Source organism: Delphinapterus leucas, chromosome 17, assembly GCF_059928025.1.
Source record: "Delphinapterus leucas isolate spDelLeu-1000000601 "Yukka" chromosome 17, BTC_Dleu_Yukka2, whole genome shotgun sequence".
Lineage (NCBI taxonomy): Eukaryota > Metazoa > Chordata > Mammalia > Artiodactyla > Monodontidae > Delphinapterus > Delphinapterus leucas.
This window is the reverse complement of record NC_143145.1, coordinates 38,374,802-38,393,114: the sequence shown is the minus strand read 5'-3', so window position 1 is coordinate 38,393,114 and position 18,313 is coordinate 38,374,802. Positions and strand designations below refer to the sequence as shown.

General features: G+C 37.0%; 1 protein-coding gene across 13 annotated transcripts in view; it reads left to right on the top strand.

Moving 5' to 3' along the window:
• Positions 1–18,313, top strand: part of VPS13B (vacuolar protein sorting 13 homolog B) — a 795,150-nt gene that overhangs the window by 41,604 nt on the left and 735,233 nt on the right. For all 13 annotated transcript variants that reach the window (XM_089898526.1, XM_089898529.1, XM_089898532.1 and 10 more), the window contains one exon: positions 1,662–1,782. In XM_089898526.1, the coding sequence (XP_089754652.1) occupies positions 1,662–1,782 (121 nt within the window). The remainder of the gene's footprint in view (positions 1–1,661; positions 1,783–18,313) is intronic.

Below are 18,313 nucleotides of genomic sequence, written 5' to 3'. Positions count from 1 at the left end.
TAATATATCACACTAGCATCTGAAGCCATGCTATATTGTAAAAGATTCATCTTTTATTATTGTATAATCCTCTTAGTGTGGTAGTGAATAAGAATTTTTGTGTCTTAAAGGAGGTCCTATCATTGTTCTTATTTGCCTCTAGTACCCTATTAGAATGGTAAATTTAGTGGGTATCCTTCTTTTTGTTCTTGAAATTTTCTCTTCAAATATATAAAAGAGAAAAACTAAATTTATCATGATTCTTTTAAGCATTATGAAATAGTTTTATTATTGATTAATGAATTGATGGTGCACAGTACACCATCTGTTGCCCTTTGTGTTGGAGAGATGTTTGATCTCTGCCTCCTCATATGCATCTCTCATTCAAGCAGAATGTGCTCTTTTATCCCCCCAAAAGGAATAAGATGATGTCAGATGCTTTTACCTTGTTTTACTACCTCATCTATTTCCTCCTTGTAATATCCGTCTTATTGAAAGAGCAATCTATGTTTATTTTTTCCATTTTAACTTGTTATTCACCCTTTGAACCACTCTTTTACTTCTCCCACTCCTGTCCCTCTACTGCAATTACTAAATGTCCTTTTTTTTTTCCTTTGGTTATTGGCACCCTCCTCCTAATTACCAAATCTTAAGTGTTAACGTCTCTGTGGTTCTTAATGTGACCTCATTTTTATTGAGCTAGTCCGTGCCTTTAGCTTCTGGTATTGTTCTCCCATCTTAAACATTGTATACTGTGGCTTTTTTTGACTAATCATTATCCTTGCATGTGCTGTTTATAGTTTTCCCTATTTAGCCTCCAATCTTAATCTAAAACATTTCTACACTCAGTTTTAACGGCCTCATCTCTCTAGTTCTTCCAAATAGAATGACTCTTTGTGTTCCTATTACTTGAAAACAAACAAAAAAGTACTCTTGTAGACTGGTTATATATGTTTTAAATAGATTCTGAAATCTTTGCGAACAGATATTATATCTAATTTGCCTTTGTAAATCCAGCAATTAACACATAAAAGCATTATATAAATGTTTGTTGAATCAAGTGAGGAAAAGAGTACTCATTTGCATTGTATAGATTTCAAAAATATGTATGATTTTTTTGAAGTTTTTATGTTATCCATATCAAAACCCAGTTAAACCTTATATCTAATCTGAACAATATTCAATTCAGTGAGCAGTGTTAAATAGGATGCCAAGATTTCTGAGGATGATTAAGATTAATCATTAAAGGTGATTAAAAAGACAGCTTGGATTCTTAATTTAACTCACAAAATAGTAAGGGTCTTAACATATAAATAAATAGGGGAATATTAAGACCCTTTCCATTTATTTTGCACTTTCAAATGGAAAATGTTTAAAAGCTTCCTTTGAATTGTCTTCTTTTGCTAAAACCATATATAAGAATTTTTTTTGACATTATCAAGTGGTGTCTTTTGATACCAACCAAAGAAATAGACAATTTATGATTTTAAACTACTACTTACTTTTAAAATGGTGTTTAAGAATGCAAATTATGAAAAATTTTGGTTACATAGATTTTTAGAGCTAAAAAAAACCCTGAAGAGTCTGTTTTATCACATTTTAGTAACCTGCACACATTCAACAAAACTTTTTAAAATTCTTGAATGGTGACTGATACTTTTCTTTCTTCAAAATAAAAATAGGATGACCATGAAAGCTGTGGTTCTAATTCTACCAACCGTAGTACTACTGAGAACACAAAGTCATCAGTAAAACCCAGAAGAATTCAGCAGGCTGCTCCCACAGATCCTGATTTGCCACCAGGTAACTTCTTTTTTATTTTTAATTTTGGTTTATTTTTGGCTGCGTTGGGTCTTCGTTGCTGTGCGTGCGCTTCTCATTGCTGTGGCCTCTCTTGTTGTGGAGCAGGCTCTAGGCGCATGGGTTTCAGTAGTTGTAGCACGTGGGCTCAGTAGTTGTGTCACGCAGGCTTCAGTAATTGTGGTGCACAGGCTTAGTTGCTCCATGGCATGTGGGATCTTCCTGGACCAGGGCTCGAACCCCTGTCCCCTACATTGGCAGGCGGATTCTTAACCACTGCACCACAAGGAAGTCCCACCACCAGGTAACTTCTAAGGGCATTGATAAAACCAAATTTTTGATTGTTATTAATCATTGTTGTAACCCTTTGTAGAATATATATTTTCCGTATTTTTTAGTGTCATAAAATATTTAAAATATATGTAAATTTGCTGCATGACATCAGAACAGATTGAAAGATGTTTGTGAGGGCTCTGGACTCATTCAAATTTTGATGCTCTTTTGCCCTAGGTTTATTCCTTAAGTTTCCTTCTTTCTTTTTTTTTTTCTGTTTACTCCTTTAAGATTAAAAGGTGGACGACTGAATGACAGTTACTTGAATATATTTTTGTCTTAAAATTTACTCATCTGTAAGTATAGGAATCACTGATCTAAACAACAAAATAACACAGATCATTTCAGACAGCTTCCAGTCTCCAGATTAAAAGCTTCATCACTTCAATTATATATATAATTCCTTTCATTTATTTTCTCATAGATTCTAATCATCTCTTGAGGATGATTAAAGGACAAATCCCAATAATTAATACATTGTTCTTACTTTGCTGCTGTTTGTCCCTATGCACGTGATCATATATCAGGACCCCTTCCCTTAAATTTTTCCTAGATTAAAGGTCAGGAATCAAATACATCTTCATGGAACACTAGTGCACATCTGGTGTTTTTAACAGCGTTTCACATTAAATAAAAAGGAGACATATTGTTCTGGGTAAGATAAGTACTCATTACATCATTAAGTTAAACAATAATCTTATCATTGTATAAAAAGTTCCCAGAAATTTAAGTTAGCTCTGTACTGCTTGAAATGTTTGTATAATAGTTATAGTCTTTTCCATGTGGCGATTTTGCAGAGCAAAGTGTCAGTGCAGGTGTTTCATTCTTTTTCTGTTTTTTTTTTTATGTTTCTGTTTATTTCTTCATTACACTCACAATCTTATAGTTATTTGTTGTCATCAGGGAAACAGAAAGAGGGATGGAAGTCAGCTCTTCTTGGGGACTCAGGACTTTCTTCCTTAGTTATATTAGTTCCAGTACCTAAAAGGTGGATCCCAATCCTGTTTTCACTCACAGAGAACTCTGAAAACAGGCTAATTTATCTGATGCAAAATCAACACCTGAGGAGACCCAAATCTTTTTTTACATTTTAAGATGACAACTGGGATTTTTTTTTTTTTTCTTTTTTTGCGGTACGTGGGCCTCCCACCGCCGTGGCCTCTCCCGTTGCAGAGCACAGGCTCCGGACGCGCAGGCTCAGCGGCCATGGCTCACGGGCCCAGCCGCTCCGCGCCACATGGGATCCTCCCGGACCGGGGCACGAACCCGTGTCCCCTGCATCGGCAGGGGGACTCTCAACCACTGCACCACCAGGGAAGCCCATAACTGGGATTTTTTTAAAAAAAATTTTATTGGAGTATAGTTGCTTCCTTACATCCTCTCCAAGCAAAGACTTGCCTCTGACTCCTACTTATAGTCTCTTTGTTCCTCTTGCTTCTTGATAAACAAAGGAAACTGAAATTTTTATTTATCTGGAGGAGTAGTGGCTTACAAATAACAGTTCCTTGATAAATGTTTAATGACGGAAAAAAAAACAATGATTGTTACATGTCAGCCCTGTGGCCAAAGTGCATTGATGCCTTTTTACAGTTAGTAGTTATCTGTCCTTCTCTTTCGATTTTATTTATCAGTTACTTCTTTTTTTTGAGGTATAGCTGACATTGGTATAACTTCTTTTCTGCCCCAAAGGTTTGTAAGCTGGTTTAAACCTAAGTTCAACCCAATTTCAAACCTATTAATTTTTGACAGTCTTCTGGCACCATCTACTTTACTTGTAAGAGGTTGCCATTAGGTACATCATTTCATAGCCCTCCTCCCTCAAATATAGGTTCTAAATTACATTTGAATTGAACATATTTAACTGGTGTTATAGTGATGTTAATGCTGATGCTTTGTGTTCTTAGGAACTTTACCTAACAGATCTCAGTATTCTCTCTGGCCTTAGAATAAATAGATTAATTGCTATGGCTGGAGAAGGTGCCAGAAGAAGTTATTTTACTTCTGAATGTTTCTAATTCTACTTAGAGTAGTTATGATGGTTAAAGAGCTTTCTAAATTCTTTTCATAATTATTAACTCCTTGGGAGAAGTCTAATTAAGATTAAGATTCTCCTTGGGTGAATCTAATTAAACTGTAAATTAAACTATAGCTTATTCTTACTTATGAAATGGGCAACCCCTTTACCCCTCCAAATTTCTGACTACATATCCCCTTAAAACTTCCTAAGCCAGCTCATTGTATACAACTCTCTCCATCAATATCCTGGCAAAGAATAATCAGTTTTAGGTTTAACTGTTGAGTCTTATTACATTTTTTTTTCTTTTAAGAACTTGTTTAAGAAAAATTTAAAGCTTTTGTCAGTTGTTGATTTCACAGATTAAAAATCTTTGGTGGGCTAACTTGCATGTCCTCAAAACAGGTCCCAGACTTTTAATGATTCTTTAGAGACTGTATTGGAATTTATACTGATATTCAGGATTGGGAGAACTGACCTATTTTTAGGAGCATAAAACATAAAAATAAACGTAACATAAAACATATTTAGTGGCATAAAACAGAGCTGTGTTCTACTGAACTACTTGAGGTAGCTTTTGGATTAACAGGTGCTTTTCTGCCTTACCTAACAGGACTCATATCCTCTTTTATGCTGTGACAAAAATCACAGTTAAAGGAGTTGCTTTAGGAAGTAACTGAACTTGTTGGACAATTACTGGCATAGCTTCCTCTTTCTTGATTTTGTCATGTAATTGTCTCTTCCCTTTTTTTCTCCTTACCCTTTTACTCAGAATACATGTATTGGGGTGGCCAAAAAGTTCCTTCGGTTTTAAAGCAAAAATAAAAGACACATTTTTCATTTTCACCAAGTACTTTATTGACCAACATATTCACAGTTTTGTTCCACTACGTTCTGCCATTTTCCAGGCCACTTCATAATTCCATCTTCCCAAAACTTTTCATCTTTTTGAGCAAAGAACAGTCTTCTAGGGAATTGCAATTTTTTCCATTAAGAGAATTTTATAAAGCCCGAAATGAATGGAAATCCGAAGGTGCAATGTCTGGTGAATATGGCGGATGAATCAGAACTTCCCAGCCAAGCTGTAACAGTTTTAGTCTGGTCATCAAAGAAACACATGGTCTTGCGTTATCCTAATGGAAGATTATGTGTTTTCTGTTGACTAATTCGGGATGCTTTTTGTCGAGTGCTGCTTTCAGTTGCTTTAATTGGGACCAGTACTTGTTGGAATTAACTGTTTTGTTTTCCGGAAGGAGCTCATAATAGAGGAGCTTCCAATCCCACCATATACACAACATCACCTTCTTTGGATGAAGACTGGCCTTTGGTGTGGTTGGTGGTGGTTCATTTTTCTTGCCCCATGATTTCTTCCATTCCACATTACTGTACAGTATTCACTTTTCATAGCTCATCACAACTGGTTTCAAAAATGGAACGTTTTCGTTACGTTTCAGTAGAGAAACACATGTGGAAATATGGTCAAGAAGGTTTTTTTCGTGCTCTCACTCCCTCTTGTGAGAAAACCAGAATCGCAACTAGCTGCTGGACAATCATCGATAGGAGGACACTGGAACTCACCAAAAAAGATACCCCACATCCAAGGACAAAGGAGAAGCCACATGAGATGGTAGGAGGGGTGCAATCACAGTAAAATCAAAGCCCATAACTGCTGGGTGGGTGAATCACAGACTGGAGAACAATTATACCACAGAAGTCCACCCACTGGAATGAAGGTTCTGAGCCCCACGTCAGGATTCCCAACCTGGGGGTCTGGCAACGGGAGGAGGAATTCCTAGGGAATCAGACTTTGAAGGCTAGTGGGATTTGATTGCAGGACTTTGACAGGACTTGGGGAAACAGAGACTCCACTCTTGGAAGTCACACACAAAGTAGTGTGCGCATCGGGACCGAGGGGAAGGAGCAGTGACCCCAGGGGAGACTGAACCAGACCTACTTGCTAGTGTTGGAGGGTCTCCTGCGGAGGCAGGGCATGGCTGTGTCTCACCGTGAGGACAAAGACACTGGCAGCAGAAGTTCTGGGAAATACTCCTTGGTGTGAGCCCTCCCAGAGTCCGCCATTAGCCCTACCAAAGAGCCCGGATAGGCTCCAGTATTGGGTCACCTCAGGCCAAACAACCAACAGGGAGGGAACCCAGCCCCACCCATCAGCAGACAAGCAGGTTAAAGTTTTACTGAGCTCTGCCCACCAGAGCAACAGCCAGCTCTACCCACCACCAGTCTCTCCCATCAGGAAGCTTGCACAAGCCTCTTAGAGAGCCTCATCCACCAGAGGGCAGAGAGCAGAAGCAAGAAGAACTACAGTCCTGCAGCCTGTGGAACAAAAAACCACATTCACAGAAAGATAGACGAGATGAAAAGGCAGAGGGCTATGTACCAGATGAAGGAACAAGATACAACCCCAGAAAAACAACTAAATGAAGTGGAGAAAGGCAACCTTCCAGAAAAAGAATTCAGAATAACGACAGTGAAGATGATCCAGGACCCCGGAAAAAGGATGGAGGCAAAGATCGAGAAGATGTAAGAAATGTTTAACAAAGATCTAGAAGAATTAAAGAACAAACAAACAGATGAATAATACAATAACTGAAATGAAAAATACACTAGAAGGAACCAATAGCAGAATAACTGAGGCAGAAGAACGGATAAGTGACCTGGAAGACAGAATGGTGGAGTTCACTGCCACGGAACAGAATAAAGAAAAAAGAATGAAAAGAAATGAAGACAGCCTAAGAGACCTCTGGAACAATGTTAAACACAACAACGTTCACATTATAGGGGTCCCAGAAGGAGAAGACAGAGAGAAAGGAACAGAGAGAATATTTGAAGAGAATATAGTTGAAAAATTCCCTAATGTGGGAAAGGAAATAGCCGTCCAAGCCCAGGAAGCACACAGAGTCCCATACAGGATAACCCAAGGAGAAACACGCTGAGACACATAATAATCAAATTGGCAAAAATTAAAGACAAAGAAAAATTACTGAAAGCAGCAAGGGAAAAATGACAAATAACATGCAAGGGAACTCCCATAAGGTTAACAGCTGATTTCTCAGCAGAAACTCTACAAGCCAGAAGGGAGTAGCATGATATACTTAAAGTGATGAAAGGGAAGAACCTACAACCAAGATTACTCTACCTGGCAAGGATCTCATTCAGATTCAATAGAGAAATAAAAAGCTTCACAGACAAGCAAAAGCTAAGAGAATTCAGCATCACAAAACCAGCTCTACAACAAATGCTAAAGGACCTTCTCTAAGTGGGAAACACAAGAAAAGAAAAGGACGTACAAAAGCAAACCCTCCAACATTAAGAAAGTGGTAATAGGAACATACACATTGATAATTACCTTAAACATGAATAGATTAAATGCTCCAACCAAAAGACACAGGCTTGCTGAATGGATACAAAAATGAGACACATATATAGGCTCTCTACAAGAAACCCACTTCAGACCTAGGGACACATACAAACTGAAAGTGAGGGGATGGAAAAAGATATTCCATGCAAATGGAAATCAAAAGAAAGCTGGAGTAGCAATACTCATATCAGATAAAGTAAACTTTAAAATAAAGAATGGTACAAGAGATAAGGAAGGACAATACATAATGATCAAGGGAGCAATCCAAGAAGAAGATATAACAATTATAAATATATATGCACCCAACATAGGAGCACCTTATTACATAAGGCCAGTGCTAACACCTATAAAACAGGAAATTGACAGTAACGCAATAATAGTGGGGGACTTCAGCACCTCACTTACACCAATGGACAGATCATCAAAAATGAAAATAAATAAGGAAACAGAAGCTTTAAATGACACAGTAGACCAGATAGATTTAATTGATATTTATAGGACATGCCATCCAAAAACAGCAGATTACACTTTCTTCTCAAGTGCGCACGGAACATTCTCCAGGATAGATCACGGCTTGGGTCACAAATCAAGCCTCAGTAAATTTAAGAAAATTAAAATCATATTAAGCATCTTTTCTGACCACAATGCTATGAGACTAGAAATGAATTACAGGGAAATAAACGTAAAAAACACAAACACATGGAGGCTAAACAGTACGTTACTAAATAGCCAAGAGTTCACTGAAGAAATCAAAGAGGAAATCAAAAAATACCTAGAGACAAATGACAATGAAAACACGACGATCCAAACCTATGGGATGCAAAAAGAAGTTTATAGCTGTACAAGCCTACCTCAAGAAACAAGAAAAATCTCAAACAGTCTAACCGGTGCTTCCCTGGTGGCACAGTGGTTGAGTGTCCGCCTGCCGATGCAGGGGACACGGGTTTGTGCCCTGGTCCGGGAGGATCCCACATGCCGCGGAGCAGCTGGGCCTGTGAGCCATGGCTGCTGAGCCTGCGAGTCTGGAGCCTGTGCTCTGCAACGGGAGAGGCCACAATGGTGAGAGGCCTGTGTATCGCAAGAAAACAAAAAAAAAATAACAGTCTAACCTTACACCGAAAGGAACTTGAGAAAGAAGAATAAACAAAACCCAAAGTTAGCAGAAGGAAAGAAATCATAAAGATCGGAGCAGAAATAAATGAAATAGAAACAAAGAAAACAATAGCAAAGATGAATAAAACTAAAAGCTGGTTCTTTGAGAAGATAAAACTGATAAACCATTAGCCATGGGATAGGAAGGGTGGGAGTGAGGGAGATGCAAGAGGGAAGAGATATGGGAACATATGTATATGTATAACTGATTCACTTTGTTATAAAGCAGAAACTAACACACCATTGTAAAGCAATTATACTCCAATAAAGATGTTAAAAAAAACCAAACCATTAAGCAGGCTCATCAAGGAAAAGAGGGAGAGGACTCAAATCAGTAAAATGAGAAATGAAAAAGGAGAAGTTACAACAGACACCACGGAAATACAAAGCATCCTGAGACTACTACAGGGAACTCTGTACCAATAAAATGGACAACCTGGAAGAAATGGACAAATTCTTAGAAAGGTATAACCTTCCAAGACTGAACCAGTAAGCAATAGAAAATATGAACATACTATTTACAGGTAATGAAGTTGAAACTGTTTTTAAAAATCTTCCAACAAACAAAAGTCCAGGACCAGATGGCTTCACAGGTGAATTCTATCAAACATTTAGAGAAGAGCTAACACCCGTCCTTCTGAAACTCTTCCAAAAAATTGCAGAGGAAGGAACACTCCCAAACTCATTTTATGAGGCCACCATCACCCTGATACCAAAACCCGACAAAGATACTACAGGAAAAGAAAATTACAGAGTAATGTCACTGATGAATATGGATGCAAAAATCCTCAACAAAATACTAGCAACAGAATCCAACACCATGTTAAAAATATCAGAAACCATGATCAACTGGGATTTATCCAAGGGGTGCAAGGATTCTTCAATATACATAAATCAATCAATGTGATACACCATATTAACAAATTGAAGAATAAAAACCATATGATCATCTCAGTAGACGCAAAGAAAGCTTTTGACAAAATTCAACACCCATTTATGATAAAAGCTCTCCAGAAAGTGGGCATAGAGGGAACCTACCTCGATCTAATAAAGGCAATATATGACAAACTCATAACAAACATCATTCTCAGTGGTGAAAAACTGAAAGCATTTCCTCTAAGATCAGGAACGAGACAAGAATGTCGACTCCCACCACTATTATTCAACATAGTTTTGGAAGTCCTAGCCACGGCAATCAGAGAAGAAAAAGAAATAAAAGGAATACAAATTGGAAAAGGAGAAGTAAACCTGTCACTCTTTGCAGATGACATGATACTAAACATAGAGAATCCTAAAGATGCCACCAGAAGACTCCTAGAGCTAATCAATGAATTTGGTAAAGTAGCAGGATACAAAATTAATGCACAGAAATCACTTGCATTCCTATACATTAATGATGAAAAATCTGAAAGAGAAATTAAGGAAACACTCCCATTTACCATGGCAACAAAAAGAATAAAATACCTAGGAGTACACCTACCTAGGGAGACAAGAGACCTGTATGCAGAAAACTATAAGACACTGATGAAAGAAATTAAAGATGATACCAACAGATGGAGAGATATACCATGTTCTTGGATTGGAAGAATCAATATTGTGAAAATGACCATACTATCCAAAGCAATCTGCAGATTCAATGTAATCAGTATCAAATTGCCAATGGCATATTTTACGGAACTAGAACTAAAAATCTTAAAATTTGTGTGGAGACAAAAAAGACCCTGAATAGCCAAAGCAGTCTTGAGGGAAAAAAACAGAGCTGGAGGAATCAGACTCCCTGACTTCAGACTATACTACAAAGCTACAGTTATCAAGGCAATATGGTACTGGCACAAAAACAGAAACATAGATTTATGGAACAAGATAGAAAGCCCAGAGATAAACCCATGCACCTATGGTCAACTAATCTATGACAAAGGAGGCAAGGATATACAATGAAGAAAAGACAGTCTCTTTAATAAGTGGTGCTGGGAGAACTGGAGAGCTACATGTAAAAGAATGAAATTAGAACACTCCGTAACACCATACACAAAAATAAGCTCAAAATGAATTAGAGACCTAAATGTAAGACAGGACAGTATAAAACTCTTAGAGGAAAACATAGGAAGAACAGTCTTTGACGTAAATCACAGGAAGATGTTTTTTGATCCATCTCCTGGGGTAATGAAAATGAAAACAAAAATAAACAATGGGAACTAATGAACCTTCAAAGCTTTTGCACAGCAAAGGAAACCATAAAGAAGACAAAAAGACAACCCTCAGAATGGGAGAAAATATTTGCAAACGAATCAACAGACGAAGGATTAATCTCCAAAATATATAAACAGCTCATGCAGCTCAATACTGAAAAAACAAACAACCAAATCCAAAAATGGGCAGAAGACCTTAGTAGACATTTCTCCAAAGAAGACATACAGATGTCCAAGAAGCACATGCAAAGCTGCTCAACATCACTAATTATTAGAGAAATGCAAATCAAAACTACAATGAGGTATCATCTCACACCATTTAGAATGGGCATCATCAGAAAACCTGCAAACAGCAAGTGTTGGAGAGGGTGTGGAGAAAAGGGAACCCTCTTTACACTGTTGGTGGGAATGTAAATTGATACAGCCACTATGGAGAACAGTATGGAGGTTCCTTAAAAAACTCAAAATAGAATTACCATATGATGCAGCCATCCCACTACTGGGCATATACCTAGAGAAAACCGTAATTCAAAAAGACATGCACCCCAGTGTTCATTGCAGCACTATTTACAGTAGCCAAGTCATGGAAACAACCTAAATGCCCATCAACAGATAAATGGATAAAGAAGATGTGGTACATATCTACAATGGAATATTACTCAGCCATAAAAAGCAACGAAATTGGGTGATTTGTTGAGATGTGGATGGATCTAGAGACTGTCATACAGAGTGAAGTAAGTCAGAAAGACAAATATCGTATATCAACGCATATATGTGGAATCTAGAAAAATGGTACAGATGAACCGGTTTGCAGGGCAGAAGTTGAGACACAGTTGTAGAGAACACATACATGGACACCAAGGGGGGAAAGCTGCAGGGGTGTGGCGGTGGTGGTGTGATGAATTTGGCAATCGGGATTCACATGTATACACTGATGTGTATAAAATGGATGACTAATAAGAACCTTGTTGTATAAAAAAATAAAGTTCTAAAATTTAAAAACAAAATAAAGGGGTTTTTTTGGTTAACTTACGTGGAACCCAAATATCAGAGCAATTTACATAACCAAGCTGGTGCAAATGATTTTACGTGGTTGATTTGGGTATTTTGAGTATGTTGGCTATCTCCCACGTGGTACAACATTGATTGTTCTCAATTAATGTCTTGATTTGATCGTTATCAACTTCAACTCGTCTATCCGACCGTGGAGCATGGTCCAGCGAGAAATCTCCAGCACAAAACTTCGCAAACCACTTTTGACACGTGCTATCAGTCACAGCACCTTCTTCATACACTGCACAAATCTTTTTTTGTGTTTCAGTTGCGTTTTTACCTTTCTTGAAATAATAGAGCATAATATGCCGAAAATGTTGCTCTTTTCCTTCCGTCTTCAGTATTAAAATGGCTACACAAAAATTCACCAATTTTGATTATTTTTTTTAAATGCACACTGATATGACAGCTGTCACAATACAGTCTTAAAAAAATTGTTTCAAATGAAGTTAAAGGCAACTAAGCACTACTAGAGTCATATTATGGAAAAAACCAGTCAAAGGTTTTGGCCAACCCAGTATATTTATGTACACACACATAGGGTGCAATGGAAATATTTAGGGTATAGATAAATTAAAAATTATGTTGCCCACTGGGTCTGAAGTTGTGACCTAGACATCTTTGATCTTCATCATCTAGCATGGAGGTTAGGAAATATTTTCTGTAAAGGGCCAGTTATTAAATATTTTAGGCTTTGCAAGCCATATATTTTCTCTTACAGCTCTTCCACTTTTTTGATGTACTGTGAAATCAGCCATAAACCGTAAATAAACTAATGTTTGTGACTATGTTCCAATAAAACTTTATTTATAACAACAGATGGCACAGCCTCATTTGGCCAGCTCTGATCTGATACAATGTCTGATTCATAATAGCCATTTATGTATTTACTGCAGTGCATAAAAACTGAACTGCATAAAATCACACAGGGTTTTCAGAGATCAATAATCAGAATCATAGAGTCATTGAAATGTAGAATAAGAAGCTGCTTCTGATTTTTCTGGTCTAGCAGTCTACCTTTTTTGGGACATGGACGCTTGAAAATCTGTTGAAAAAGTTATAGACCCACATAGGCACATTTAAAATTTGCATGTGACTTTGGGGTATTCACATACTCACTGAAGTCTATCTATAGGCCCCAGCTAAGCCTCTGATCTAGCTTATGTTTTGTGGATGAGAAATTGGAAACTTAGATATTTTGGTGTAGATGAGGAATACTTTATTATACTTTACAATACCTGTGGTATACATGAGGTATATATTATTAAATTATTAGTCATTTACTCAAGATTTTGTTTTCTGCAGAAAATATTGAATATTAAATGGAAGGCGTGTGTGTGTGTTTGCTTAATGTTTGCCACCTTAGGCTGTTAGGGCTTGGTTTTCTGTAAAAAATCTCTTGAAGGGAGTTTAATAATAGTTGGAGAGGGTATCAGATAATTTAAGAATATTTGTAATATATCAGCTGTTTGAGAGCCTGAGCCAAAAATGGCAATGTATTTTTATAGAAGATAGCACAATCATTTCTTGTCTACTTGCCTGTGGGGAAGCTCAGCAATTTCAGCTGTCTAATCACTGTTCCTTTCTGGAACATCTAAGAATAGAGAGAACCTTGTAGTAAATAAAAAAGAAATTCAGAGCTTATTTTACCTCTTCTATTTTTATGCTTTTACTGTTTTTAACATTTTCAGGAAAACCTTAAAAAAAAACCCAAAAAACAATGACCAGATGTGTAAGTTAAGTTAATATTAAGTGGTGGACACCTTAACTTCTAAATTTAAGGGGATTAGCACGACAAAAGTGTTTGTTTTTTTTATGTACCAGTCAAGGCAGTGTTCTGTCAGAAGCCCAGTTTCCTTTTATCTTGAGGCTCTGCTCTGCCCTACCCAGGCTTTGAATTATACTGCTTTCAGCCGTTTTTTAAAACATCTTTATTAGAGTATAATTGCTTTACAATGGTGCGTCAGTTTCTGCTTTATAACAAAGTGAATCAGTTATACATATACATATGTCCCCATGTCTCGTCCTTCTTGCATATCCCTCCCTCCCACCCTCCCTATCCCACCCCTCCAGGTGGTCACAAAGCACTGAGCTGATCTCCCTGTGCTATGCGGCTGCTTCCCACTAGCTAGCTATTTTACATTTGGTAGTGTATATATGTCCATGCCACTCTCTCACTTTGTCCCAGCTTACCCTTCCCCATCCCCGTATCCTCAAGTCCATTCTCTAGTAGGCCTGCAGACCTGCTTTCAGCCTTTTTAAGAGGAAAATCTGGAGAAGACCTATCGACTTCTTACTAACCCCAGGTTGGAAGTGGTATATATCCTTCTCAAATTTCATTGAGGAAAACTATCTTCATGGACGTTATGTATATCTTAGAAGTCATATCTCAGAAACAATTCTACATTCTGGAAGGGGAAGCACAAAATATTGATGGATAGCTAGCCATTTTTGCCATACAGGTGTTCTTTCTCATTAATATATTGATCATTTTAAAAGTATGTTATGCTTTTGTCAATAACCTTCAATATATCTAACGTGTATATTTTGTTTATAACAGAAAAAGTGATAACTGGAGAGCTTTTATTTCATTCTAATTAGATTGAGTTTCAAAACATTGCTTAGTGGAGGCAGGCTGTTCAGTTCCCCAAATCTTTATTGCTGTATGCTGGAGCAGCTAGTTGAAGGCTATTTTTGCCCTTAGAGAATTAATGGCTTAGTATACGAGATTTTGTAAACTACTAACTACAGTGCTAAACCAAAGCAAAGAGGAGCTCTAAGGAAGCACAATTAATATTTTTGGGATACTAAAAGAAAGGAGTGGTTATGTCCAGGTATTTGTGGCTTCTAAAACACAGAGGTAAAATGGAGAGGTAAGAAAATTGAAAATGAAAGGATGGAAAATCGTATAGTAGACAAGCACTATCCAAAAATAACATAAAGATCAGGCAAAATAAAACTTAAGGCAAAAGTATTGATGGACGTATATAATAGATGCTGAATTATAGTAAAAGGTACTGTTCTCCAAAAAATATATGATGGCTTTGTATGTACCTAACAACCTATGTTTGAAATGTGATAGATCAAGCAGACAAAAAAAAATACCCAAACTGGGTCTTTGAATAGCACAATTAACAAGATTATTTTATAGATACATGTAAAACTCTGCACCCAGCAGATAAGACAGTGTACATTCTTTTGACGCACACATTGGATATGTATAGACATTGAAAAAGACTTGGTCAAAAAGGAACTCTTGACAAATTTCAAAGAATCATTATCATAAAGACCATCCTCTCTGGCCACAATACAGTTAAATTAGAATGATTACCGATATGTTTGAATTTACTTCTATCATTTTATTATTTGTTTTGTCTTTGTAAGCTCTGATTTTCATTCTTCTATTTCCTCTCTCGTGCTTACTGTTTACTTTTCAGTGTCCTGAAATAGCTGCTCCATACTTTCTTTCCAGGCTTTCTGGCTACCTTTAGTGAGAAAGAGTGGAATGTGCTTACTTTATCTTACCCAGAACTTGGAACCTGTTAACATTTTGATGTACAACCTTTTAGAGACTTTGGTTTCTTTATGTGTGTGTGCACATACACATATAGATTGTTTTTTGTAATTTGTGTTTTTTAATGTTAGGAACATGTTTTAAGGACATTAATTTTTTCATAATGTTATTTTAATCATTGGCATGTATTACATTGTGTAACTGTTCCATAGTTTGTTTAATCAGTCCCTTTTTGTTTGTTACTTAGGTTATTTTTCATTTTCTGTTTTGTAAAATGCTTTAACAAACATACTGGTAGATAAATCTTTGCACACACCTCTGTTTATTAGGAGAAATTTTTATCAACTATAAAATCAAAATTTGTGAATAATTTTAAGGTTTTGGCATGTGTAACCAAATTATTCCCTGTGAAAAATTTGTTAACAGTATTTTCTAACAAGCACATTTTTGGTCCAATGCTGTTTTTTATTATCAAAAAATATTTCTTTGAAACTTTTATAGATGGAAAATGCTATCATATCTTTTATTGCTAGCTGGAATTATCATTTTTTTAAACCATTCTCTTTTCATTTTGTTATGAAGAATAGCAAATTTTTATATTTTGTTAGCTGATCTATATTCAGTATTTTTCAGTTATATCTTTTGGATTTTCTGTATAAAAAATAGTCATCTTCATGTAATGGTGATTTTGTGTTCTTCTTGTAAGTACTTACACTTATTTCTCTTTTTTACCCTTCCTTAGTTGTTTAGAAATTCTCTGTCTTAAATAATAATACTGGTAATAAGTATCTTCAACTTACAGCTATTTTCCTTAGCTCCTACAGTAACTGCCCTAAGTTATCTTTTAGTTACCAAAGCTGATGGATTTAAAAAAAAAAAAAATTATTGTATTACAGAACCTCTCTACTGCATTACCAATAAGGAATCCTTATTCTTAACCTTCTAAATAAGTTTTGTTTTGAAATAATTTCAACCTTACAAAAAAGGCAAGAACATTAGAGAGAACTAACTTTTCCTTTAACTATAAGTTGCCTATATTATGCTGCATAACCTCCCAAAATATTTTACACCAAAAATTTGATGAGGAAGTTTTTAGGTGCTGTAACCAAGTCATCAACCACGGAATCTCTGTTTTTGAGCAACTTGGCTTCCTAGTGACCATGTTAGGATAAACTGATTTCAAGTACTGTCTGTTTGTAACCCAAGTATTTGCCATACACTATTTAATTTAATCATATCAGATAAATAAATAAGATATAATCTTTGCTCTCTAGGATTTCATAGTTTAACAGAGAAGGTAATTATACATAAACATATACAAATGATAGGCTTATGAGGTAACATAAGCCCAAGAAAAGTGATACAGTCTCCTTAATGTTGATGTGTAGGGTGAGGGACATTGGAGAAGAGGATATAGGGCAGAGGACATTCATACTGGGCCTGAACAAGATGGGAGAATGGACAAAGTGTTTTACACAGAGGGAAGATCATGAGCAAAGTCAATGAAAATTCATAGTGGTTTTTTTGGCCCTGTGGGCATTAGATGTATGTGTTTGGAGGAATGGGGTTTGTGGGTGGGAGAGAGTTGGATAATGATAAGAATTTCTGGAAAGGTTGACTAGTAGGAGGCTGTTGTTTTAGAGCCATCTAATATGACGTCTTAGAGGTTCTTATCCCCAGAGTGACCTTGTGTTTTCAGATGCTTGTGGAATAGACCTGAATTACTGTTATTTCACTTGAACAGATATATTCCTAGGGAGTCTCTAAATATGGAGTGATGAGAGCTCTTAGATCAGCTCTTTTTTTTTTTTTTTTTTTGTGGTACGCGGGCTTCTCACTGTTGTGGCCTCTCCAGTTGTGGAGCACAGGCTCCGGATGCGCAGGCTCAGCGGCCATGGCTCATGGGCCCAGCCGCTCTGCGACATGTGGGATCTTCCTGGACCGGGGCACGAACCCGTGTCCCCTGCATCGGCAGGCGGACTCTCAACCACTGCGCCACCAGGGAAGCCCAGATCTGCTCTTTGACATTTTTCTGTAGCAAACTTTGAACTAAGTTATTATGAGGGATTAAGGAGATAGTGTATCATTTATTCTGTTGGTTAGTTCCTGTTACTTTGGCATTGCGTGGTTTAATAGGAAAACATAAATAGTCTTCTGTAGAAGTAGTCCTTTTTAGATACTTGTTTCTTTTACTTTGGTGATTTGGCTTATTCATCTCAGCTTATATAATGAGAAACTGAGAGAAGATGTTAATAAGTAGATGAAAAATCCATCAGTAGGTTTTCTGTCAGTTACAGTACATTTACAGCATTATGTTTCTTTCGTTACTTTGCATTATATGTTTTCTCTGGTTCTGTCTCTGAGAGTTTTTTTTTTTTTTTTTCTGGGGCAGGGGAGACAATAAAAACTCATAAACTCTTAAGAGGATTTTATGAATTCTCTATTGATGACAGGTTTTTCAGAAATAGGAAAACCAATGTTAGTCATGCTTCTTGACTTCTCAGAAACTGTTCATTTTTTTTTTTCTTTTGTGGTACGCGGGCCTCTCACTGTTGTGGTCTCTCCCGTTGTGGAGCACAGGCTCCGGATGCGCAGGCTCAGCGGCCATGGCTCACGGGCCTAGCCACTGCGTGGCATGTGGGATCTTCCCGGTCCAGGGCACGAACCCGTGTCCCCTGCATTGGCAGGTGGACTCTCAACCACTGCGCCACCAGGGAAGCCCGAAACTGTTCATTTTTAACATCTCTCTTGAGTAGTGATAGCATGGGGGAAATATGCATTTTAAGGTTGAACATTTTGATACTTAAAATTTCTTTTGGAAGCGTAATTTGTTAAGCATCATTTTAGCATCTACTCTCGTAAAATATTTGTTCCCTAAATTTATTGATATTTTGTATGTTAAT